This window comes from Rattus norvegicus, chromosome 1 (genome assembly GCF_036323735.1).
Source record: "Rattus norvegicus strain BN/NHsdMcwi chromosome 1, GRCr8, whole genome shotgun sequence".
NCBI classification, from domain to species: domain Eukaryota; kingdom Metazoa; phylum Chordata; class Mammalia; order Rodentia; family Muridae; genus Rattus; species Rattus norvegicus.
The window spans coordinates 70,694,238-70,721,632 of NC_086019.1; the positions used below are offsets into that span (position 1 = coordinate 70,694,238).

At 37.2% G+C, this 27,395-nt stretch overlaps 1 protein-coding gene across 1 annotated transcript; it reads left to right on the forward strand.

The window, feature by feature from the left end:
- Positions 1 to 1,268: 1,268 nt before the first annotated feature.
- Positions 1,269 to 23,976, forward strand: Vom2r12 (vomeronasal 2 receptor, 12). Its single transcript, NM_001099488.3, has 6 exons — positions 1,269 to 1,465; positions 3,330 to 3,621; positions 4,443 to 5,243; positions 12,390 to 12,617; positions 20,835 to 20,958; positions 23,057 to 23,976. The coding sequence occupies exons 1-6, from the start codon at positions 1,269 to 1,271 to the stop codon at positions 23,974 to 23,976; spliced, it is 2,562 nt and encodes an 853-aa protein (NP_001092958.3).
- Positions 23,977 to 27,395: the final 3,419 nt, after the last annotated feature.

Genomic DNA, 27,395 nt, shown 5'->3' on the forward strand with positions numbered 1-27,395 from the left:
CAGATGAAACTGAATACAATGCTGAATCTGGACTCACAGCAATTTTATTTGTGCTCATCAAAGGTGAATGTGCTTTTCCTTCCTACGATAAACTCTCCATCATCTCATTTTTCTCTGTCTGTACATTTGCTACCTAGGACACAGGTTCAGGTTCATGCACACATAAAATGGTGTTATTTTAATGTACAATAAAATCTAGAAGAGAAAACAAACTCTGTTTGCCTCATCATAAATGCTAAATACTACATATCACAACACACAAGAAAGAGTTGCCCACATTTGTGATGCTTTCTCTGCAGTCCATATCTACATTCACGCATCTGACCACAATTAGAAGTAAACTCTCCCACATGGCTATGAAAATTGCATAAGAGTTTATTCATTAAACAAAAGTTCACTTCCCATAAACCATTTGCTTCTGAAATACTAATTATAAGAATAATAATGAGGCATTGATCTGTGAGAACTGAGTGTCAAATTTTGAAATCATGGTTTAGAACTCAAATATTCAGCTTAGCTTCTCATTAGAAATAATGGGGAACAAGAGTGCTAGGCCTTAGGTAGTATTTGAAATGAGGCATAAAGGTTTAACATTCTCTTTTTATTTTCTTAAATATTTTAAAAGCAACATTTACTATTATTCAGGATACTTCCGGATTTGCTATGATTTTTAATTCTCAAGACAATGTAAGCACATTTTTATGTTTAGGTATTCTGTTTGTGTCACTGCTGTACGTTGCCCATACGCTATTCTCAATGGATATCAAATGCTCTAAACATGAGGCTACTTTTCCCTGACATGGGATTTGTGAGACAATGGTCAGTGTGTAACCATGACTTCAGATTCTAAGAGTCTTTCCTGAAGGTGGATCAACTAACAAAATCCACTGATATTATTTCAAGTATTCACATAAACAGATTTTGAGGCAGTTCTGAGACCAAATTTCACAAAGTGGAATCTTTCCAGGGAGCTTCATTTCCACAAACATGTGTGATGTCATTCATGTAGCTACAACTCCCTCATCTATATATATCAACTAAGTTTATCACATGAACAGTGGACATCTGATGAACATTCCCAGGAGATAGTATCAAAGATTGCTCCAGGGTTGAGGAAACAGGTGTAAAAAAGGAAACAGAAATGCAGATGTAGCATCTCCCTTGGCCACAGTGATAATAGTACATGGGGATATGTGGGTGTCTGTTTGATTTGCTGATCTGTGTGGCACTTCACAAACCATTCTGCCCAGCCTCAGAGAAGGAAAACTATGTTCACTCTGATTTTGTCTTTCTTGCTCCTGAACATTCCACTTCAGGTGACTGGTTTTATTTATCCCACCTGCTCTTGGAGAATAAAAGAGAATAAAGACAAGAGTGGAAACGAGAGAATTGGCTGTTTCTTCTTGATTCAAGCAGTACAAAAGCCTGTGGAGAAAGAGTATTTCAGTCATTTTTTCAACACACAGTAAGTGCTTTTATATTTTCCATGTAGATGTGATCATGAATATTTCCTGAGCCTCTTGAGTTGTGGAGTAAAGCAATTCTAAGGGTCTTTTATACTGTGTTCTTAATCTGCAAAACAAGAAAGAACTCCAAATTATACTAGAGACAATGATATATTACCACATTAAATTGACAATTATTTTTTCAGCCTGCCTCCCACTTGCTGGGATGGACTTAGGTAATAAAACAGCTTCCAGGCTTTGTCAGTCACATGTATCCCTCTCCTAGACAGTTTCCACAGCACAGTAGCACAATGATATATTGTTGAAAGATGTAATTTTATGACTTTATTCTGTGTGTGTTCATGCAAATGAACAGAGTCAGCTGATTATCGTTCCATGAGTGCGCAACTTCTAGTGCTTATGCTGGGGCCAGCAATGTTGGAGACACCTCTAGCTGTGCAGAACTTTCATATAGATAGATACTCACTTACTTTCTTAAATTTGATCCATGTGGTCCCCATTTATGTACTGAAGCTGCCTCAAGATTTGATGTAAGAGAGCTGTCCTCTGTGAACTTCATAATTTGATCTATATAAATTCACTGGCATTTAGGTCTTATAAAGTCCAGTACTTTCCTCTCTCTTTAGAATAAAGAAGGAATGTAGTGACTATAAAAATATGTTTGCGTTCTTTGAAAAGTGATATTATTACTAATAGTGGTGGCTAGATACTTCCCTTGTTACTATCCTGGGTAATAACTGTGGTATATGATAGTTGGCAATATTAGAGAATAAGGATAGAGGAGTTACGTACTAGCTCATCTTTGCCATTATTTAAGGTGCATATGTCTTCCCTTTTTACCTCTCTGTTGTTTAACCTGACACTTTCAATATTTAGCTCTTTATTTCTCTTTTTCAGTAATCTTACAAAATATAGTTGTATATTTTCCCATGTGGGCACTGGGAACATTTTCTTTCTGTGGGCTTCTGATAATGTTTTTCAGACATAGTACTTTAGACCACAAAGCCACTATGATCATTCAAGTACATTATGTCTCTTAAGTTTAAATGTTCAGGATTTGTTTGATTTGTACAAGTACTAGTCTCAAAATCTGTCATTTGTTATTGAAATTTTTAAAGACACCTTTTTTGTGTATTCATAAAGAATATTCTAAAAGGGATTGTTTTTAATAAAATGACATGACAGATGTACAATTTCTGGTTGGAATGTAGATTTTACTCTTAGTAAAAATTAATAATATTTGATGTTTATCCATCAGATGTTAATTCTGAAGGTTTATGACACATTATTCTTTTTCTAAACATAAACACAAAGGAGAATTATTCTATTGGAATTGAATTTTGGAAAGAACATTTAAGGTTATGTAAGAATATGATAAACATATTGCCCCCTAATGAAAATGAATTTTAATGACATGAGCCAAGAATTGTCACAGAAGACTTTTCTGCCTTAGCCAATACAGTCATTTTTGTACAAATATACCATAAATTCAATGGCACAAATACATTCAATGTATTTCACATATTTCTCACTAATTTCAAATGAATATGTGACCATTTTTACTGTTTGATCAAAGCATTTGGTGATTTGTTTATATTCTTAGCAAACATTTAAAAACATGAGAAGGAAAACTTTCTCAGTGAGAACATGATAATAGTACATCTCATTTACAGGACATGACCTCTCATGAGCTTGTCAAGGTTTTATGAACTTCCGGCTTATTTGTCTTCTCAACCTCATTACACAGGTCATTTCATATTTCAGGGGTGTGGGGGGATACAATCCAGTACAGGATTGTCCTTCTATGAACTGAATATGATATTTGTAAATTGCTGTCTTTAAAAACACTGTAACATTTTACAGAAAACACACTGAAATCCACAAGTATTCTCTTGTCTTGGCTTTTTCCATGATTGAAGTCAACAGGAACCCTGATCTTTTGCCAAATATGTCTCTAGTATTTTCATTTCGAGAAATAATTTGTGGTTGGCAACCCGAATTATCAATTTTCATTGAAGTGAATTTAGATGATTATGGAGTTCTCCCTAATTATACCTGTAAAGATGACAGTCTGTGTGGAGTGGTACTTACAGGATTAAACTGGGCACCAACTCTGTTACTTTATACAATCCTAAACAACTTCAAATCTCAGCAGGTAAGTGTGTGTGTGTGTGTGTGTGTGTGTGTGTGTGTGTGTGTGTGTGTGTGTGTGTACTTGTGTGTGTGTGTGTGTGTGTGTGTGTGTGTGTGTGTGCGTGTGCGTGTACTTGTGTATTACGTGCCGGTTGGTAACTCATGAAATCAGGTATCACTTGGAGTCCCCATAATCTTTTTTTTTATTAACTTGAGTATTTCTTATATACATTTCAAGTGTTATTCCCTTTCCTGGTTCCCGGGCAAACATCCCCCTCCCCCCTCCCCTTCCTTATGGGTGTTCCCCTCCCAACCCTCCCCCCATTGCCGCCCTCCCCCCACCAGTCTAGTTCACTGGGGGTTCAGTCTTAGCAGGACCCAGGGCTTCCCCTTCCACTGGTGCTCTTACTAGGATATTCATTGCTACCTATGAGGTCAGAGTCCAGGGTCAGTCCATGTATAGTCTTTAGGTAGTGGCTTAGTCCCTGGAAGCTCTGGTTGCTTGGCATTGTTGTACATATGGGGTCTCGAGCCCCTTCAAGCTCTTCCAGTTCTTTCTCTGATTCCTTCAACGGGGGACCTATTCTCAGTTCAGTGGTTTGCTGCTGGCATTCACCTCTGTATTTGCTGTATTCTGAGCCCCCATAATCTTACGAGGTCTGAGCCAATCTCTGTAGTTCAAGGGTCCTATTCAGAATCGTGATAGAGCTTTCAAATGTCCTTGTGTGATACAGAGATGAGGGAAGAAATAATAGCTATCTGAGATTTCTAGAAATCTCCAGGAAAAGGTGTTTATAAATTCTCAGGTATACATTGTATCTCATGCTGCTTTCTGTGTTCCAGTTCCCTCATCTTACTTACGGACACTATCATCCTGTTCCGAGTGATCATGAAAATTTTCCCTATCTATATCAGATGGCCTCTGATGATACATCTCTAGCCCTTGCCCTGGTCTCATTCATAATTCATTTTAGTTGGAACTGGATAGGGTTGGCCTTCTCAGACAATGATCAAGGGACCCATTTTCTCTCTTATTTGAAAAGAGGGATGGAAAAAAATGCAGTCTGTCTTGCTTTTGTGAGCATGATCCCAGTCGATATGCATTTATACATGTCAAGAGCTGAAGTGTATTACAGCCAAATCTTGACATCATCCGCAAATGTTGTTATCATTTATGGCGACACAGGCAGTACTTTAGCTGTGAGTTTTAGAATGTGGGAATCTCTAGGTTTACAGAGATTATGGATCACCACCACACAGTTGGATGTCACTCCTAGCATGAAAGAAAATATATATGGGTTATTTGCTTTTGGACACCACCATGGTGTGATTTCTGGTTTTAAAAATTTTGTCCAGACATTGAATCCTGTCACATACTCAAATGACAATCTGGCAAAGCTGGAATGGATGCACTTTAACTGTGAAGTCTCAGCATCGAAATGGAAGACACTGAAGAACTTTTCATCTAATCACTCACTGGAATGGCTAATGGAAAATACTTTTGAAATGACCTTTAGTGAAGGAAGTTATAACATATACAATGCTGTGTATACTGTTGCGCATGTACTTCATAAGATGACTTTTCAAAAGTTTCATAATCTGCCCAATGCCAAAGGGAAAGTACAAAATTATGTCTGCAATAAGGTAGTGCTTCTTACATTATTTAACGTTTCCTGTTATCAGTTTCTTTAAGAGTCTCTTTGATGCCCAAACCAAGGGTCCTTGAGCCCCTTCAAGCTCTTCCAGTTCTTTCTGTGATTCCTTCAACGGGGGTCCTATTCTCAGTTCAGTGGTTTGCTGCTGGCATTCGCCTCTGTATTTGCTGTATTCTGGCTGTGTCTCTCAGGAGAGATCTACATCCGGCTCCTGTCGGCCTGTACTTCTTTGCTTCATCCATCTTGTCTAATTGGGTGGCTGTATATGTATGTGCCACATGTGGGGTAGGCTCTGAATGAATGTTCCTTCTCTCTCTGTTTTAATCTTTGCCTCTCTATTCCCTGCCAAGGGTATTCTTGTTCCCCCTTTTAAAGAAGGAGTGAAGCATTCACATTTTGATCATCCATCTTGAGTTTCATGTGTTCTATGCATCTAGGGTAATTCAAGCATTTGGGCTAATAGCCACTTATCAATGAGTGCATACCATGTGTCTTTTCCTGTGGTTGGGTTACCTCACTCAGGAAGGTATTTTCCAGTTCCATCTATTTGACTATGAATTTCATGAGGTCATTGTTTTTAATAGCTGAGTAATATTCCATTGTGTAGATATACCACATTTTCTGTATCCATTCCTCTGTTGAAGGGTATCTGGGTTCTTTCCAGCTTCTGGCTATTATAAATAAGGCTGCTATGAACATAGTGAAGCATGAGTCTTTGTTATATGTTGGGGCATCTTTAGGGTATATGAACAAGAGAGGTATACCTCGGTCCTCAGGTAGTTCAATATCCAATTTTCTGAGGAACCTTCAGACTGATTTCCAGAATGGTTGTACCAGTCTGCAATCCCACCAACAATGGAGGAGTGTTCCTCTTTCTCCACATCCTCGCCAGCATTTGCTGTCACCTGAGTTTTTGACCTTAGCCATTCTCACTGGTGTGACGTGAAATCTCTGGGTTGTTTTGATTCTCATTTCCGTTATGATTAAAGATGTTGAACATTTCTTTAGGTGTTTCTCAGCTGTGAATTCTTTGTTTATCTCTGAACTCATTTTTAATAGGGTTATTTATCTGCTTGCAGTCTAACTTCTTGAGTTTTTTGAATATTTTGGATATAAGGCCTGTATCTGTTGTAGGATTGGTAAAGATCTTTTCCAAATCTGTTGGTTGCCATTTTGTCCTAACAACAGTGTCCTTTGCCTTACAGAAGCTTTGCAGTTTTACGAGATCCCATTTGTCGATTCTTGATCTTAGAGCATAAGCCATTGGTGTTTTTTTCAGGAAATTTTCTCCAATGCCCATGTGTTTGAGAGGCTTTCCAACTTTTTCTTCTATTAGTTTGAGTGTATCTGGTTTGATGTGGAGGTCCTTGATCCACTTGGACTTAAGCTTTGTACAGGGTGATAAGCATGGAACGATCTTTATTCTTTTACATGATGACCTGCAGTTGAACCAGCACCATTGGATGAAAATGCTATCCTTTTTCCATTGGATGGTTTTGGCTCCTTTGTCAAAAATCAAGTGACCATAGGTGTGTGGATTCTTTTCTGGGTCTTCAATTCTATTCCTCTGGTCTATCTTTCTGTCTCTGTACCAATACCATGCAGATTTTATCAGTATTACTCTGTAATACTGCTTGAGTTCAGGGATAGTGATCCCCCCATAAGACCTTTATTGTTGAGGATAGATTTACCTATCCTGTTTTTTTTGTTATTCCAAATGAATTTGCAAATTGTTCTGTCTAATCTCTGAAGAATTGGATTGGTATTTTAATGGGGGATTGTCTTGAATCTGTAGATTGCTTTTGGTAAAATGGCCATTTTTACTATATTAATCCTGCCAATCCATGAGCATGGGAGATCTTTCCATATTCTGAGGTCTTCTTCAAATTCTTTCTTCAGAGGCTTTAAGTTCTTATCATACAGATCTTTCACTTGCTTGATTAAAGTCACAGCAACGTGTTTTATATTATTTGGGACTATTATGAAGGGTGTCGTTTCCCTAATTTCTTTCTCGGCTTCTTTCTCTTTTGTGTAGAGGAAGGCTACTGATTTATTTGAGTTAATTTTATACCCAGCCACTTTGGTGAAGGTGTTTATCAGGTTTATTAGTTCTCTGTTGAAATTTTTTGGGATCACTTCAATATACTATAATATCATCTGCAAATAGTGCTACTCTGAATTCTTCTTTTCCAATCTGTATCACCTTGATCTCCTTTACTTGTCTGATTGTTCTGACTAGAACTTCAAGAACTATATTGAATAAGTAGGGAGAGAGCGGGCAGCCTTGTCTAGTCCCTGATTTTAGTGGGATTGCTTCAAATTTCTCTCCATTTTTTTTAATGTTAGGTACTTGTTTGCTGTATATGGCTTTTACTATGTTTAGTTATGGGCCTTGAATTCCTATACTTTCCAGGACTTTTATCATGAAGGGTTGTTGAATTTTGTCAAATGCTTTCTCAGCATCTAATGAAATGATCATGTGGTTTTGTTCTTTATGTTTGTTTATATAATGGATTACATTGATGGTTTTCCATATATTAAACCATCCCTGCATGCCTGGGATGAAGCCTATTTGATCAATGATTGTTTTGATGTGCTCTTGGATTTGGTTTGCCAGAATTTTGTTGAGTATTTTTGCGTCGATATTCAAAAGGGAAATTGGTTTGAAGTTTTCTTTCTTTGTTGAGTCTTTGTGTGGTTTAGGTATAAGAGTAATTGTGGCTTCATAGAAGGAATTCGGTAGCACTCCATCTGCTTCAGTTTTGTGGAATAGTTTGGATAGTATTGATATGAGGTCTTCTATGAAGGTCTGATAGAATTATGCACTGAACCCATCGGGACCTGGCCTCTTTTTGGTTGGGAGACCGTTAATGATTGCTTCGATTGCTTTAGGTGTTATGGGATTGTTTAAATGGTTTATCCGTGACTGATTTAACTTCAGTACCTGGTATCTGTCTAGGAAATTGTCCATTTCCTGCAGATTTTCAAGTTTTGTTGAATATAGGCTTTTGTAGTAGGATCTGATGATTTTTTGAATAACCTCTGATTCTGTAGTTATGTCTCCCTTTTCATTTCTGATTTCGTTAATTTGAACACACTGTGTCCTCTCGTTAATCGGGCTAAGTGTTTTTCTATCTTGTTGATTTTCTCAAAGAACCAACTTTTGGTTCTGTTGATTCTTTGTATAGTCCTTTTTCTTTCTAGTTGGGTGATTTCAGCTCTGAGTTTGATTATTTCCTGCCTTTTACTTCTCCTGGGTGTATTTGCTTCTTTTTGTTCTAGAGCTTTTAGGTGTGCTGTCAAGCTGCTGACATATGCTCTCTCCTTTTTCTTTCTGAAGTCACTCCGAGTTATGGATTTTCTGCTTAGCATAGCTTTCATTTTGTCCCATAAGTTTGGGTATGTTGTACCTTCATTTTCATTAAATTCTAAGAAGTCTTTAATTTCTTTCTTTATTTCATCCTTGACAAGGTTGTCATTGAGTAGATCCTTGTTCAACTTCCATGTATATGAGGGCGTTCTTCCCTTATTGTTATTGAAGACCACCTTTAGCCCCTGGTGGTCTGATAGGACACATGGGATTATTTCTATCTTTCTGTATCTGTTGAGGCCTGTTGTATGAGCAATTATATGGTCAATTTTAGAGAACGTACCATAAGGTGGTGAGCAGAAAGAATATCCTTTTGTTTTAGGATAGAATGTTCTATTAAATATCTGTTAAGTCCATTCGGTTCATGACTTCTCTTAGTCTGTCTATGTCTCTGATTAATTTCTGTTTCCATGATCTGTCCATTGATGAGGGTGGGGTGTTTAAATCTCCTACTATTATTGTGTGAGGTGTAATGTGTGCTTTGAGTTTTAGTAAGGTTTTTTTATGTATGTAGGTGCCCTTGTATTTGGAGCATAGATATTTAGGATTGAGAGTTCATCTTGGTGGATTTTTCCTTTGATGAATATGAAGTATCCTTCCTTATCTTGTGTGATGACTTATAGTTGAAAATTGATTTTATTCGATATTAGAATGGCTACTCGAGCTTGCTTCTCCTGACCATTTGCTTGGAAAATTGTTTTCCAGCCTTTCACTCTGAGGTAGTGTCTGTGTTTGTCTCTGAGGTGTGTTTCCTGTAGGCAGCAGGATGCACGGTCCTCATTGCATATCCAGTTTGTTAATTTATGTCTTTTTATTGGGGAGTTGAGATCATTGATGTTGAGAGATATTAAGGAATAGTGATTATTGCTTCCTGTTACATTCATATTTGTATGTGAAGTTATGTTTGTGTGCTTTTCTTCTCTTTCTTTTGTTTTCAAGAAAATTAGTTTCTTGCTTTTTCTAGGGTGTAGCTTGCCTCCTTATGTTGGGCTTTACCATTTATTATCCTTTGTAGTGCTGGATTTGTAGAAACATATTGTTTAAATTTGGTTTCGTCATGGAATATCTTGGTTTCTCCATCTGTTTTAATTGAGAGTTTTGCTGGATATAGTAACCTGGGCTGGCATTTGTGTTCTCTTAGGGTTTGTATGACATCTGTCCAGGATCTTCTGGTTTTCATAGTCTCTGGTAAGAAATCTGGTGTGATTCTGATAGGTCTGCCTTCATATGTTACTTGACCTTTTTCCCTTACTGCTTTTAATATTCTTTGTTTTGTGCATTTGGTGTTTTGCCTATTATTTGACAGGAGGAGTTTCTTTTCTGGTCCAATCTATTTGGAGTTTTGTAGGCTTCTTTTATGTTTATGGGCATCTCTTTCTTTAGCTTAGGGAAGTTTTCTTCTATGATTTTGTTGAAGATATTTACCGGTGTTTTGAACTGGGAGTTTTTCACTCTCTTCTATACCTATTATCCTTAGGTTTGATCTTCTCATTGAGTCCTGGATTTCCTGTATATTTTGAACCAGTAGCTTTTTCTGTTTTACATTATCTTTAACCGTTGTGTTGATGATTTCTATGGAATCTTCTGCTCCTGTGATTCTCTCTTCTATTTCTTTTATTCTGTTGGTGATGCTTGTATCTGCGGCTCCTTGACTCTTCCTTTGGTTTTCTATATCCAGAGTTATTTCTATTTCTGCTTTCTTTATTGCTTCTATTTCCATTTTTAATTCCTTCAACTATTTGATTGTGTTTTCCTGGAATTCTTTCAGGGATTTTTGTGATTCCTCTCTATAGGCTTCTTCTTGTTTATTTATGTTTTCCTGTCTTTCTCTAATGGAGTTCTTCATGGCTTTCTTGAAGTCCTCCAGCATCATGACCAAATGTGATGTTAAATCTAGATCTTGCTTTTCTTGTGTTTTGGATATCCAGTGTTTGCATTGGTGGGAGAATTGTGCTCCCATGATGCCATGTAGTCTTGGTTTCTGTTGCTTGGGACCTGCACTTGCCTCTCGCCATTGGGTTGTCTCTGGTGTTACCTTGTTCTGCTATTTCTGACAGTGGCTAGACCGTCCTATTGGCCTGTGTGTCAGGAGTGCTGTATACTTGTTTTCCTGTCTTCTTTCAGCCAGTTTTGGGAGCTGAGTATTCTGCTTTCAGATGTGTAGTTTTTCCTGTCTACTGGTCTTCAGCTCTTACTATGGGCCTGTGCCCTGAGTCCACCAGGCAGGTTGCTTGGAGCAGAAAAGTTTGTCTTACCTGTGGTCCTGTGGCTCAAGTTGCTTGTAGGGGTCTGCTGTTGACCTCTCCATGAGGGCAGCATCCAGGAGGGACTGTACTGCCTTTTCCCAGGGCCCCCAGTGCACTGAGGTCCCAGATGGCATTAGGTGTTTTCCTCTGTAGTCAGAAATGTGGGCAGAGTGTAGCTCTTCTGGCTTCCAAGGCGTGTCTGCCCCTCTGAAGGTTTAGCTCTTCTTCCCAGGGGATTTGGGTGCAGAGAACTGTTGATCCGGTCCCTTCAGGTCCGGGTGGTGTCTGATTGTATAAATCTTGATGCTGGTATATACCTCTAATATAAAGAGAATGGAGTACAAAGCATAATTTGTCAATGTAGTATTGTGATTTGTTACAGATTACCTGATTATCATCATGCATGTTCTAATATTGATAACAAATCCAGTCCTTCCTAAAGAACCCACTGAATGATGAATCCTTGTTCATTAATTGTTAAGTATGTAGTAACCACTGTAGGGTATTGTTTTAAGTAGAGATCCCAATATATGCTGTTTCCACTGTAGGTCAGGGATATCACTTGGTGCTCTGAGAGTACTTACATAGAGAATAATGCAATGATTAAATACTACATTCGTGTGTGTTCATTTGTGTGGATGTATATTTCTCACTGTATATTTGTATGTTTTTGTTTTTCTGTATATCTGTGTGTTTGTCTGTATATCAATTTCTCTATATTCTGTCTACATCAATATCTATCTATCTATCTATCTATCTATCTATCATCTATGCTTTTTATATGTATCTATATATGTTGATTTAGGGTAATTAACATGAAGTTGACTGTTTTTCAATTGCTTTCTGTATTGTTGATTTTGTATAAATGTATACTCCTATGAATATTTATCAATGCATGTTTCTGCATGTGTCTATATGTTTTGTGTGGTTTTGTGAATGTTCTCTTATTTATGTATAATTCTTTTGCTTTACCTGTGTGTCTTTGTATGGGAGCATGAATTTGTCTGTGTGACAATGTCACTCTGTGTATGTGTCAGTATATATGTATGTCTATTTATGTATATTCTTCTGAGCATGTGTTTCCATGTAGTTCTATGTGTGTGCATCTGAGTAATTCTTTTGTGTGTTTTGGCATCTGTTTGACTATTTTGATGAATATTCTGTCAGTGTGTATCTGTATATTCATGTGTATTTGGGCCTGTATGTGTATGTTTCTGTAAATAACTATGTGCTCCAGATATATGTGCCTCTCTATACAGATGCAAGTCTCTCCCTTTTCATGTATCTATATTTTCATATTGCAAATATATGTTGGTGTCACATGCATGTTTGTGCTCATGTGGTAATTTCCTCTTAGAGAACAAAATAACAGAAACATTATAATTTTGTTTATCTCTTTGCTTTCACTGAGTTTTTCACCACCATACGGTCAATAAAGTTGCCTTTAATATGGAATAAGAATGCATTTTCTAACCTTAAGCAAGAAAATATACTCAATAGTATGCTGCTTGTCTTTCAGCTGGGTGCCCCTCTGAGAAAGATCCACTTCACTAATCCAGTTGGGGACAGAATAAATATGAATCGAGAAGACAAACTGCAGGAAGAATATGACATTTTCTACATTTGGAATTTTCCACAGGGACTTGCATTTAAAGTGAAAATAGGACTATTTAGTCCCTATTTTATAAATGGTCAACAGTTACATTTATCTGGAGATATGATAGAGTGGGCAAGAGGAAGTACACAGGTGGGTTTGGCCTTACTGTACTCATTTAAATTACACTGTCAAGTGTGTACATCCAACCTTCCTTGAAAGTTGTGAAATGAAGTTAATTGCCATGTGAGAGACTACTAAACTATGTTTCTTATTTTCATTTTCTTTCAAATGAGGTTTTACCAGTTCACTGAGGATTTCTAACATGAATGTAATGTATATTTATCAGATCAGAACTTGTTTCTTATTTTTCACATTAATGTAAACTATTTTAGAAAACAGTTTGAAGTTATTTCCAGTAAAGTTAGCAATATTCTATTGGTCCTATTCTTACTACTATAGAGTGATTTCCACTCATATGATGAACCTCTTCAAAAGATGTTTAAAGATCCTTGTTCACTGTAAGGATAGAGTAAATTCAACATAATCAAGTCATTGATTTTTATTGTGTGATATTAAGTCTGTTGACCAACTTTTCCTAAATTTCCAACATCTCTAGCTAATCAAAGCATAACATTTTAATGACAATTTTAGATATTTTGTGAACTACATCTTGTTTTTTTTCAGTTAAAAAACTATAGAAATTATAAAAATATGGGTATGGGTATTTTTCTGCATGTATATCAATGTAGCAGGTGCATGTATGGATATATGGATGAGTGAAGAGTTATTTGAATCTAAGATACTTGCAAAAGCTCCATGCTACTCTGTGGGTACTGGAAATCAATTTGGGTCCTCTTTACTGGTAGCAATTGTGCTTGAGAGCTGAGCTATGTCTGCACCACTGACTCATACCTTGGAAAAGATAATGTTGAATAAGGAAGATTTTGGACCCACTAATTCTTGCATAAATTATTCAACAAAACAAGGATATGCATAGTTCCCTTCTCAAAATGAGGTGAAATTGGTAGTAATAAAAATTTGACTTGAGGAACTTTGAGAATGAAATATTTCACATGCATACTAGATTTTCTATAGCTATGACATCTGATATCTTGGTTTTAATGTGTAATATTCAAACTGCCCCCAAAAAACACTGGGTAAATGTCTTCAGGTTTGATATGAAGTGATTCCCAGGTTACTCAGACAGTGTGAGATTTATAGTTGCTATTTGTCCTCAATAAGTTTAAGAATGTAATTCATACTGAAAAGTATGTAAGAACTAAAAGTGTAATTTTAGAGCTACATATCCATGTTAAAGATAGAATTGCAATCTTATGTGTTTTCTAATCAGGTCCTACTTCAAGCACATCTACTAGAAGTCTATAGATTTTTTTAAAATGCAACCAGAGTTCTATTCACATATATCATAAGCCCAGTAGGGAGACTCATAAATAAAAACATAAAGACCTCAGGGAAATATGATGCCAAACTTTAGAGTCATACAGTTTAGCGAGACTATATTCAATGTTATACTAAACAAAAAAGTAAAGAGGGAATATAAGAACCTTAAAAATATAAAAGAGTGCTGTCAAACCATCTGGGAGAATACAATGAAAGTATGAACACTTTTTACAATATGACATTGATTGGGTATATGACAGAGAACTTCTGGAGGTATAAAATAATGAAATAATTTCAAACTAAAATGTATAACAGAAAAACAAAATAAACCAAAATAATATCTTATTGACAAGACTCACAAAATGAATACTCCAAGTTGTGGAAAGGATGGCAAGGGTTGAAGACAAGGCACCAGAAATAGAAACTTCAAACCAAAACAGATATTAAACAACAAGGAAAAGTGAAAATCAGTGACCAAGTAAGTGTGATTAAGAGATCACTTTTAAAAACCTTGGGGGTTAATATAAGGATGGACATACTCTTTGTGTAAACAGTGAATCAATTATATGGACTAGTAGAGAAATGTAAATAGCAAATAATCAACTTTCAATATGAAAATTCCTTGTCGCATTTGACTAAAAATTTGTTTTGGAAAAAAATGAAAGCTGCAGGAGAGAACCTGGTGTCATAGAAAGTCCCTCTCTGGAAAATAGCAGGTTCCATCAGCATCACTCTTTTTAAAATGAAAGCAGTTAATTCATTTATTCATTGATTAGCTTGACATTGGGACACTAGTTACACTACCTACTCTGTTCCTAGTCCTTCAATCTTTCCCCTCCTTTCCATCCAATAAATCTTCCTCTTTCAGAAAAGGGGAGGCCCCACCACTCATATATCAAAAAGTTTGGCATATCATGTTGTATAATAACTAAGAACAGTTTCATGTTCTCTTATGAGGACACAGGAGGCTACCCACTAGGAATAAATCTTCCCAAAGTCAGACAACAAAGTCAGACACAGAACCTGCTAACATATAATGACCAAGTTTCACAAAGGCTTTATTTATTTAGAAGACCTACGTTAGTCCCATGCATCATTTGCAGTAAGTGGTTCAGTCTGTGAACCCTTAGGACACCAGGTAAGTTGATTATGTATGTTTTCTTGTGTCCTTACTCCCTCTGGTTCCTACAATCCTTCTTTTCCCTCTTATCTAGGATTCCTCAACATTGCCTATAGATTCTCTGAATCTGTTTCCATCAGCTGTTGGATAAATTCTCTCTGAACATGGTTTTGCTAGGTACTTGCCCGCAAATGTAAGAAAATATTATTACCAGCATCAGTTGTGGCCTTTCTCTCATGGCAAGGTTCTCAAGCTGCTCCAGTCACTGGTTAACTATCCTCTGATCTTCTGCTACAGTTTTACTCCCCCCCAACTTTATACAGGGTAAATTGTAGGTTGAAAGTTTTGTGGATGTGGTGGTGTCTCAATCCCAACACTGGAAATCTTGCCTAGTTATCGGACATGGCTATTCCAGGCTCTATCTCCCTCTTTTCGCAGAGACTTAGTCAGGGTATTCCTCATAGATTTGGGAGTTTCCATTGCCGTATAAATCTAGCTTGACTCAGAGATACCACCCTATCTTAGTGCTCTCTCTAAACAATCTGTTTCTTTGTCTTCCCCTTCTGTTCTCATCCCACTGCACTCCCATTTAGTCTCCAAACCAACGATTCACCAACGATGTCTATTCTATCTCCCCGTCTCAGGGTGATACCTGTCTCCCATCTTGTGCTATCCTTGTTACTTAGCTTCTTTAGTTATGTGCATTGTAACTCACCATGGATATTCTTAAGGGAGAATTAATAACAAGAATACCCTTGGGAGGGAAGAGGGAGGAAAAGTTTAGAACATAGGCAGAAGGAACACCCATTTACAACCTGCCCCACATGTGGCCCATACATATACAGCCACCAAACTAGACAAGACAGATGAAGCAAAGAAATGGAGGTTGACAGGAACCGGATGTAGATCTCTCCTGAGAGACACAGCCAGAATTCAGCAAATACATAGGCAAATGCCATCGTTAAACCACTGAACTGAGAACGGGACCCCCATTGAAGGAATCTTAGAAAGGACTGAAAGAGCTTGAAGGGGCTTGAGACCCCATATGAACAACATTGCCAACCAACCAGAGCTTCTAGGGACTAAGCCACTAACCAAAGACTATACATGGACTGACCCTGGACTCCAACCTCATAGGTAGCAATGGATAGCTTAGTAAGAGCACCAGTGGAAGGCGAAGCCCTTGGTCCTGCCAAGACTGAAACCCCAGTGAACTTGATTGTAATGGGGGGAGGATGGGGAGGGGAACACCCATAGGAAGGGGAATAACAATCGAAATGTAAATAAGAAATACCCAAGTTAATGAAGATGAGAAAAAACCATTTAGAGACATACCTGCTAATACAATGTCTCTATTCTTTATGGAAAGAGACAGAAGAAATTTCAAGATGAACACAATTGCAATAAATCATAACTAATAAAGGAGCACTATGAAAGACATTGAAGGAACTCCACCATATTTAAATGTAAGGTGAACACAAGAGGTCAAAAATAACATGTAAATACCACTTGAACTTGTGATAAGAAAAACAAATATTAAAAAATATCAAATATTTAACCAAAAACTAAATCATAATTTATGCATAACTTTTAGGAATAAGTGAGGGTTTGTGGATAAAATTAACCTAGTCCATTGGGATCTGTATTATCCTGCTCCTTCACATTTTTTTTCTTGATTTTCTCCCATTTTTCCTCTTCCTGTCTCATATATAGACTCCCCCCATACCAGTTCCCCTCCCAAGCCTTTCTTGTCATCCAATGAATGGTTTCATGTTATCCTGACCTGCCTTGCTGTAAAATGACAACATTCTACACTCTAAGACCTTACCAGAAAAAAAAAACTAGTAGGAAAACATCAAATATTGAAATAACAACTAAAACACAATTTACAAATATGTTTTAGTAATAATTGAATTTCGTGGTCACCTTCTCTAATTAAAAGTCACAGATAATGTGTTTGGTTTATTTTTAACATAATATTTTTATTTACTCTTCAAATTTCCATTTATGCACTTTGATCATATTCAATTCCCAGTCCTTTCATGTTTGTCTCACTATGACAGCACCCCACCAAAATAAAAATTAACGTTAAAAAGTCCAAATTTTCTTATTCATGTACTCACTGGATGAGATGGCTTGTATATGGTTGACCCAGGGAGTGGCACTATTTCAAGGTGTGACCTTGTTGGGTATGTGTGTCACTCTGAGTGTGGGCTTTAAAATCCTCATCCTAGCTGCCTAGAACTCAGTATTCTGCTAGCAGCTTTAAGATGAAGATGTAGATTTCTCAGCTTTGCCTGGATGTTGCTATGTTCCTGCCTTAACATTAATGGACTGAACCTCTGAACCTGTAAGCCAGGCCAAATTAAATGTTGTCCTTAGAAGATTTGTCTTGGTTATGGTGTTTGCTCACAGGAGTAAATTCCTAAATAAGACACTGGAGCACAGTCAAATTCTGCCCCATAAGTAGAACTTAACTGTTCCATCCCAAACTCAAGAAGTCCTCAATTTTGCACAGCTAACTTTATATTTTTTACCATATATTTAAAGAGTTCTTTTTATGGCTTCCTGTTTAAACTAATATTCTTTCTTGGATTGTGGGGGAAGCATAGGGATTGGGATGATAAGACGAGTTGTCACAGAAAACTTTCATGTACCTCCTTCACATCTATGAATCTACAACCATTCATATCACTGCTAAAGTCGTCTCTTAGTATTAATAAAAAAGCAGGGAGCAAAGATAATGGCATTCTACATGGTTTCTGGTAGTTACAGAGAAAAGCACATGGGGCCTAGCTGCAACAGAGCTACAGACCCAGACAAGGCCCTCAAACTGAGCACAGAGCATGAACATCCACATGGTTTCAGGCTGCAGTCAAGAGCATAAAAATTCCATAAATTCCTCAGTCGAAATATGTGCTGTGGAAATCAACATTTTCTCTAAATGCAATAGGACCATGGATCCAGACACAGCCACCAGTAGCAGCAGAGATCTGGATATCTCCGTTACCTCAAGTGGCATTGTGGTTCTCTCAGATTAGTAAGGCTTGCTAAAACAGAACTCATGGACCTCAGCTTGACTTCAGTTATCAACGCAGTCTAAGGGCACACACATTGCATTTGGTGGTAACACTGATCATGGACATCAATACGTATCCCATTGACAGCAGGACCTCTGGCCTAGACATCCACCATTATGGCAGCAGCCACCATATATATTTGCACACATTTTGGTAGGAACACATACCACAGACATCAAAAAAGATTCTGGGTGCTGTAGGATAACAGGTCCAGATATGGCTTTTGTTAGCAATGTGCAGCTGGATATCACCATGGTCAGCCATAACAGAACAGGCCACTCACATAAATATGAAATATGGCCAGTGTAGGTAGACTGGTTATAAAACTAGACATTCTTTTGTAGCCTCCATGGGCAGGAAGGGTCAGGGGAAGCAACAAAATGAAGTAGAACCAAAGAATCATATTTAGAGTACAACGTCATTTATCATTTGTGGACATGCCTGAAATAATCTTGACTAAACATCTTCTGACAGATGGTAATATCACAAATGAAAGATCAGTCACTGTGTGTTTTATTATGTATTAATTAATCCCATGTAGTTGGTTTGCTAACATCCTCAATTGTTTATGTTACCAAATGAAAGAAATACACACATAGTCTTTTTATTTTAATGTGCTTTAAACAGCACAGTAACTGAGCAACTGCCCAATCTCCACGCTGTTAATCCTGAGTGATTATTTACTAATTCTATATTCCATTTCAGTTGTTCTTGACTCTACTTAGAGAGCTGTCTTGGTCACATTTTTTGGCCCAGAACATGGAGCACTCTTCTTGCTTTTCTACCTCATTTGGATATAGTCTCTCCTCTCTTTGCACTCTTGTTCAGCATGACAGACCTCTTTCTTCCTCCTTCTCCTCTGCCGAAGTTCAAGGAACCAAGGAATTCTGTCTCTATCTGTCATACCCAGCTATTGTCTCTTGGTATCTTTAAATGGCAGAACCAACTGGGGGCAGATTCCCCGAAGCTACTTGAAGATACTCTAGTGCAAACAGGTTTTTTTGGAAACACAATTAGCTTCCATAACATTAGCAGCTTCAGCTGTGCAAAAATTACTTTATGCCAAGGTTCAACATATGTGTATCATTTAAGTGTAAAACATCTCAAGATAAACTTAATCATAGCATTATATTATCCAAAAGCATGTAGAAAAGGCTCTTAACAAAGTCTAGGATCCATTCAGAATTTAAAAAGGAGAACAAACAAAAACTGACAAACTAAGAGAACATATATTGCCATAATAAAGTTTTCCACAGGAAACTTATTGATGGCATTGAAGTTTATGGATAGGAGAATCAAAGAAATTCCATTTAACCTAGAAATTAGGTCAAGTTTTTGTAGTAACACATGTCTTTAATCTACATTCTGTGAATCAAAAGTCAGGATAATTTCTCTCCACTCATGGCTAGTCTGCCTTTTCTACTTAATCTACCCAAAACAGGATTGAAATGGATACTCTGCCTTAAATAAAATGAGCAGGATATGGGTAAGGAATGTACTTTCTCAACTCATCATCAAAATAGTCTTTAAAACCTTACTAAGTCTGAAAATAAATAATAAAAACATAAATACAGAAAAAGAAGTAAAACACTCTGCCCTGATCTATAGGAGGTTGAGATCTACTAATACTACACAGTGAGACCCCGTTTGAACAATATCAAAAATAACAACAACAATAACAACAACAATAAAGCAAAAAGGAAAAGTTGTGCTTAATCATATTTCTGGAGAACATGATGTGAGTCTGTGAAGAATAGACGCTGCGATGGAAACATCAAACTCACCTGAAACAAAAGATGCAAGTTCAGCATGCAAAAATCAGCAAAATTCCAGTGCAGCATACGGACATCCATCACAAGATTTAATGCCAAGATTTCCTTAATTTAATAAATGCCTCAATTAATTTTAAGCAACCTCAATTTTCACGCTATTTTCAGGCTCCCCATAGCCTGTTCACTTCAGTAAACACTCAGTTCATTGTACAGAAAGTGAGCAACTCCTCATTGTAAAAACAATGGCCCTCTTCCTATGTAGATCTTATTCTATTTCCATTTAGTTTGTTTTAGTTTTCAGTCCTAATGTAGTTGAGGTTATTTTGGTTATCTGGTATTTGAAGTATTTTTTCCCATTTTTGTATGTTCTTTACTTGTAATTTGCTTCTATGTTGCTGTTATTTAACATTAAGTATAAGAAAAGTGAGGAGGAAAAGGTTGAATTGGCTCGTGGGTTACACTCAAGAAAAGACAAGGCATGGATCTGTATAGTGCAACTGAAACATAGTCACTCAAGGAACTCAGCTTACTGGCTTGTTCTGCATGATTTCTAAGATACCACTGCCTACATGGAACACTGTTCCCAATAACCTGCGTACTCCTACATCAATTACCAATTTAAAATAAGCTTCACAGGTATGATGACAGGCTAGTCTGATGGAGATAATTTCTTTATTAGGTTCTCTTTGCCTTTATCCTATACTGTGTGTTAAGGAGACAAGGATTAAGTAAAATAACCACCTTGCAATCCCGGCACTCTTTGCAAACAGGACACTATCAACTCTTCTTTCTGAATTCCAAGTTGATGGGAAACAATTCAACATTTCCTTAATTTTTTCATACATTGATGTCTGTCATCAGACAATATAGTAAATGAAACTGGTAACTTTGTTGGTGTATATGAATTAAGTGTTTTAATATCACATGCTAATACAATATGATTTTTGAAGGTGTAAGTAAAACTTCTGATAGCAGGATATGTCTGTTTTTTTAGATGCCGACCTCTGTGTGCAGTGCTGATTGTGGTCCAGGATTTAGAAAATTCAGAAAGAAGGAAATGTCAGCCTGTTGTTTTGATTGCAGTCCCTGCCCAGAAAATGAAATTTCTAATGAGACAAGTGTGTATTTCCTGCAGGGCTAGGTTCTTCAATTTGATTATCATCTTACACACATATTGGAATAGTGAATTGATCTAAAAAGAAACGTTAAAAAAAGAATATATATATATGACTTTCCTAGGTTAATAGTTATATGAATACAATAATTTAAAATGTCATTATTGAAATATAACTTATCATATATATTTCACTCATTGAAAATTTTTAGTAGATAAAATATTCTCAAACAGTTTTGCTTAGAAACCTTCAGTGTTACTGGGTTCTAGGAAAAATCATTCCTAGTGATTTATCCTCTATAAAAACATATGTAGATCATGAATCTCTAAAGGATTTATTTACATTTTCTTGATATACATACCTTTACATAAGTTTATGCACACCTATCAAGTACAGAAGCACATGGAGGACAGAATCAGGAATGTGGCTAGAGGGAACCAAATCCAATTCCACTTTAAGACTCCTGAAAAGGGCAAATAATAATTTGTAATACTATCAAAAACTGTTACGAAGGAGATAGGAGATTTTGCATAATAAAAGATATACGTTTGTCTAATGCTTGGTGATATTTGAAATGTAGAAAATTGAGAATCACTGTTGGCACATGATGTGTAAATATTAGAAGTCCTCCTTTAAATGCTAGTATGAATACTACCTAGTAAATATTTGCATGACAGCATACATTAGAATTGTTCCAACAAGAGCTTCCAGGGACTAAGTCATTACCCAAAGACTATATATGGACTGATCCTGGGCTCCAACCGCATAGACAGCAATGAATAGTCTAGTAAGAGCACCAGTGGAAGGGGAAGCCCTTGGTCCTGCCAAGACTGAATCCCCAGTGAACATGATTGTTGGGGGAAGGGTGTTAATGGGGGTTGGATGGGGAGGGGAACACCTGTAGAGAAGGGGAAGGGGAGGGTAGGGGGATGTTGGCCCAGAGACTGGGAAAAGGAATAACAGTCAAAGTGTAAATAAGAAATAGCCAAGTTAATAAAGATGTAGAAAAAAAAAGACTTGTTTTGTCCGGAAAGGAATTACCACAATTTTCAAATGGTATTGGTCCTTACACAGCCAATATTTGTCAAAAAGCAATCTAGTCAGGAAGAACTGAATATAATTGGCTGTCATGCATTTATTCCCTTTTTTGATGTGTTATCCTATACAATTAAAGTATTTAAAGGTTTTCATGGCCTGTAAGATGACTTAGCAGTTAAATCCTCTCCCATTAAGTATAATGGTCTTAGTTTTTCTCCAGAACACCTATAATGGGAGGTAACCAACTCCTACTTGTTATTTTCTGGAATTTTCTGATAAGTATGAAGCAAAATGTACACATAAGTAGTTCAGAAAGGCTGTTTGGATACACATGGCATTGGTGCTGGGAATCAAAGTTAAGTCCTCTCTAAGACCAACACATTCTCTTCACAACCAAGTTGAATTCCTATTTCCTGAAACAAATTTAATTTAATGATAACAAATGTCAGTAAAAGAATTGCTTCATATAAAAGACTTCAGACTTGGGAAGCATATCCCTTATGGCAATTATGCAATGATTCAGTGTTATGGCAACCAGACTTCATGGTTTTCAGACACAATGGTGGAAATTACAGAGCTTTTTACCTTTAGTGATACGGTTACTGCTTTTTATGAAAAAGCCTTAGGAATGTGGTGTTGCTACGGTCAAAACAGGTCAAATCTACAAACGATCTTTGTTTATTTTTGCAGTTACAAACATTGATATTATACTCATAGAAACTCCTCATTCTCAGAATCATAACTCACCTATATAAACCCAACTACTCTCATATTCATGAAAATATGTATTACTTTTACGAGTAAACACACTTATAAATATACAGACCCATGATAAATGATCACAGCAATATGGTAAAATAGACAAAAATATTTGTGGTTTTTATATACCATAACAACAAGAAGCATTAAAAATGGAAACAGTTATTTGATATTGCTAAGACATTCAATGTATTCTCAGCAACCAGATTCACATGTTAAAATATTTCTTCCAGATTCTTAAACGAAATATCCTGACAATAAAATTGCTGAAGCTACACTAATAATGCCTTAATTTTTCCATTAGACATGGAGATGTGTGTCCTGTGCCCAGAGGACAAATATGCCAACACAGGACAGAATGACTGCATTCCAAAAGCTCTTATCTTTCTCAGTTATGAAGACCACCTGGGGATGGCACTTTCTTTAATGGCCCTGGGCTTCTCTGCATTCACAGCTGTGGTTCTTGGCATCTTTGTGAAGCACCACAGTACTCCCATTGTTAAGGCCAATAACAGAACTCTCACTTACATCTTGCTCCTCTCCCTCATTTTTTGTTTCCTTTGCCCCTTGCTCTTCATTGGGCATCCAGACTCGGTCACATGCATCCTACAGCAAATCACATTTGGAGTTCTATTCACCGTGGCTATTTCCACAGTGTTAGCCAAAACAATTACTGTTATTCTGGCATTCAAAGTCACAGCCCCTCAAAGAATGATGAAGTACTTTCTTCTTTCAGGAGTATCTATGTACATCATTCCCATCTGCACTCTCATCCAAGTTATTGTCTGTGCAGTCTGTTTAGGAGTTTCTCCTCCTTCTGTTGACATTGATGCTCAATCTGAGCATGGTCACATTATCGTTGTTTGCAACAATGGTTCAGTTACTTGTTTTTACAGTGTTCTGGGATACCTGGCCTGCCTGACCTTTGTGAGCTTCACTCTGGCTTTCCTTTCCAGAAACCTGCCTGGTGCCTTCAATGAAGCCAAGTCAATAACATTCAGCATGCTGGTGGTCTGCAGTGTCTGGGTTACTTTCCTCCCCGTTTACCATAGCACAAAAGGCAAGATCATGGTGGCTGTTGAGATCATTTCCATTTTGGCTTCCAGTTCAGGGATGCTGGTATGCATTTTCATTCCCAAATGTTACATAATACTTTTTAGACCAGAAAAAAATTCTCTTAAAATGATCAGGGAGAAATCACCTTCCCATACTCACATTTCATAAATTCTGACCGGCACATATCTAGTTGGTTTATAATCACCAGATATTGGATTACATTACCATACCTATTTATTTTTGGAATGACATACCTGTTTCCTTTATGATTTTATTTAGCAATATCATGTTTACTGAGGTCTAATTGTCTCCTATAATCATCCAGAATTGACAATTGTCCTTTTTGTCAGAAAGAGCTAAGAGAATCCTGATCCATTTTAGGAGTTAGAAGAGTTCTTCTATGAACATAGTGGAGAGAGGAATATTTTTAAAAACATGGTGATAGAATATTTCAGAAGATGAATTGATGTCTCAGCAATTAAAACGATGTCCTGTACTTATGGAGCAACTGATTCAATACTCAACCCCACAAACTTTTATTAACAACCTCCTGTAACAGTAGCTACAAAGGATCAGATGGTCTCTTCTGGGCTCCAAATTTACCTGAATGTTTTTATGCACATAATAACACAACACACACAAAATAAAATTACATAAATTTTTAAAAATATAGAAGAGTATTACAAACTCTTTTCACTGGCATTTTACTCTTCAATGTTCTACTGTGGTGTTACAATTACAGGAACCTACAGAGAAAAGGTGGAATATGAGTAGAGATGACTGGGTTTTTCTTTAGGCATTTTCCATAAGAACCATCAACTTAAGTATATCATAAAAGACACACTTGTTAAATTGACAGGGAAAATAAGGCTTATTGGAGTAACCTTCTCTATGTGTGAAATTTAGATGACTGTGCAAAAATCTACCTTGACACCACAGAGTAATCTGAGGTAGCCAGGTAGTGGGAGTCAGTGCTGAGAGCAGCTGATTAGGATTAGTCCAGAAATCACCTGGGGTTGATGGTTCTGGCAGCCAGCATTTAGTGAAGAGAAAGTGCAGAAAGTAACCATTAACTCACTCACAGAGAGAGAGGGCAGTGTGGGGAATAGAGAGGGGGAGGGAGGTAGAAAGGGAGGGAGGGGTAGAGCAACAGACATACTCACAGACAGACAGATAGGAAGACACATACATATTCACATATTTAGAAGACTGGAGCAGTGCTCTGAAAGTCAGGTTCTAAGCTTTACACATATACACACACATACATATAAACATTTACTGGTGCGTGAATGAAACAAAATTCCAACAAACAGGCTTCAAGCATTTCACACATAATATACATACATATATATATATATATATATATATATATATACATAATGTATGTACATATATGCACACAATTGGTGGAACATGCAAGCTTCAACACACACCCAAACAAGCTTTACATATATACATATGTATAGATATATGGGGGGATTGAAGTTCCATCACACTCTCATACACTTTACACATGTACATACATACACATAGTTGGTAAGTGAAAAGAACAATGTTTTGACTACTTCTTTCTTTCTCCGATGGATTATATAGCCATAAAAACTCTTTCAGGCAGTACAAGATAAAGTTTCAGTTTTCTCCTACTCAATGACTATGAAAAAAAAAACAATTTTCTCAGTATGTTTACAGAAATAGTATAAGCCATATTATAGGTAAAAAAACCCAAGAAACTTGTTATAGATTAACAAAGTATAATGAATCAAGGTTTTTATTCTCAGTCAATTCTCTTACTAGTAGACAGCATTCTGCAAAGTTACAAAGAAAGGAGTGATTATTTTATTATTTATCTTTAAAAGTAACCTCGTAAGAATCTTAAATGTATCACAAATCTTAACTTTTCTTTAAAAGTCCGATATACTTATATTAAATCCTGTGAATGCAAATATACTAGTTAACAATTCTTATAAAATCATAATCACAAAGCTAAGGGCAAAATGGGTATAAGAAATCAATCATCAGCTGATCCCAGCCCACAGCTCACTGATACCAAACGCTTTGGGAGAGAGGGCTCACTGCCCGGAGAGGTGGGCACTCCTGAGACTGCAGAGAAGAAGGGACCACCAATACTGCCCACCCTTGGCCACATCCATGGCCCAAGAGGAAACTGTAAAGGGCATTTAGGAACAGGAAGATAGCGGCACTCAAGCAGCAAGTCCCCTGTGTTCCAGACACTGCCAGGACTTGAAGGGACCCAGCCAACAGTTCTCAGCACCCAAATCCCGTGGGGGGGGGAGAGCTAAACCATCAGAGGGGCAGGCACGCCTGGGAAGCCAGAAGAGACTACACTCTGCCCACATTTCTGACTCCAGAAGAAAACACCTAATGCCATATGGGACCCTGGTGCACAGGGGCCCCAGGAAAATGCGGCGCAGGTCCTCCTGGTTGCCGCCCTCACGGAGAGCTCACAAGCAGCCTTGCAAAAGCCACCTGAGCCACTGGACCACAGGTAAGACCAACCTTTCTGGTCAAAGCGACTTGCCTGGTGGATTCAGTACACAGGACCACAGGAACAGCTGAAGACCAGTAGACAGGAAAGATTACACGCTTGAAAGCAGAACACTCTGTTCCCATAACTGGCTGAAAGAAAACAGGAAAACAGGTCTACAGAACTGATGATACACAGGCTTATAGAAAGGTCTGGCCACTGTCAGAAATAGCAGAACAAGTTAACACCAGAGACAACCTGATGGGGAGAGGCAAGCACAGGAACCCAAGCAACAGAAACCAAGACTACATGGCATCATCAGAGCACAATTCTCCCACCAAAGCAAACAGTGAATATCCAAAGACACCAGAAAAGCAAGACCTTGATTTAAAATCACATTTGATCAAGATGGTGGAGGACTTCAAGAAAGACATGAACTTCCTTAGAGAAATGCAGGAAAACATAAATAAACAAGAAGAAACATATAGAGAGGAATCAAAAAGATACTGAAAGAATTCCAGGAAAACACAATCAAATTGGTAAAGGAATTAAAAATGGAAATAGAAGCAATAAAGAAAGCACAAAGGGATACAACCCTGGATGTAGAAAACCAAAGGAAGTGACAAGGAGCCACTGCAAGGATACAAGCATCACCAACAGAATACAAGAGATAGAAGAGAGAATCTCAGGAGAAGAAGATTCCATAGAAATCATCGAAACAACGGTAAAAGATAATGTAAAACGGAAAAAGCTACTGGTCCAAAACATACCGGAAATCCAGGATTCAATGAGAAGATCAAAGCTAAGGATAATAGGTATAGAAGAGACTGAAGACTCCCAGCTCAAAGGACCAGTAATTATCTTCAACAAAATCATAGAAAAATACATTCCTAATCTAAAGAAAAAGATGCCCATAAACATACAAGAAGCCTACAGAACTCCAAATTGATTGCCCAGAAAGGAAACTTCTCCCATCACATAATAGTCAAAACACCAAATGCACAAAATGAAGAAAGAATATTACATGAAGAAAGGGAAAAAGGTCAAATAACACATAAAGGCAGACCTATCAGAATCATACCGGACTTCTCACAAGAGACTG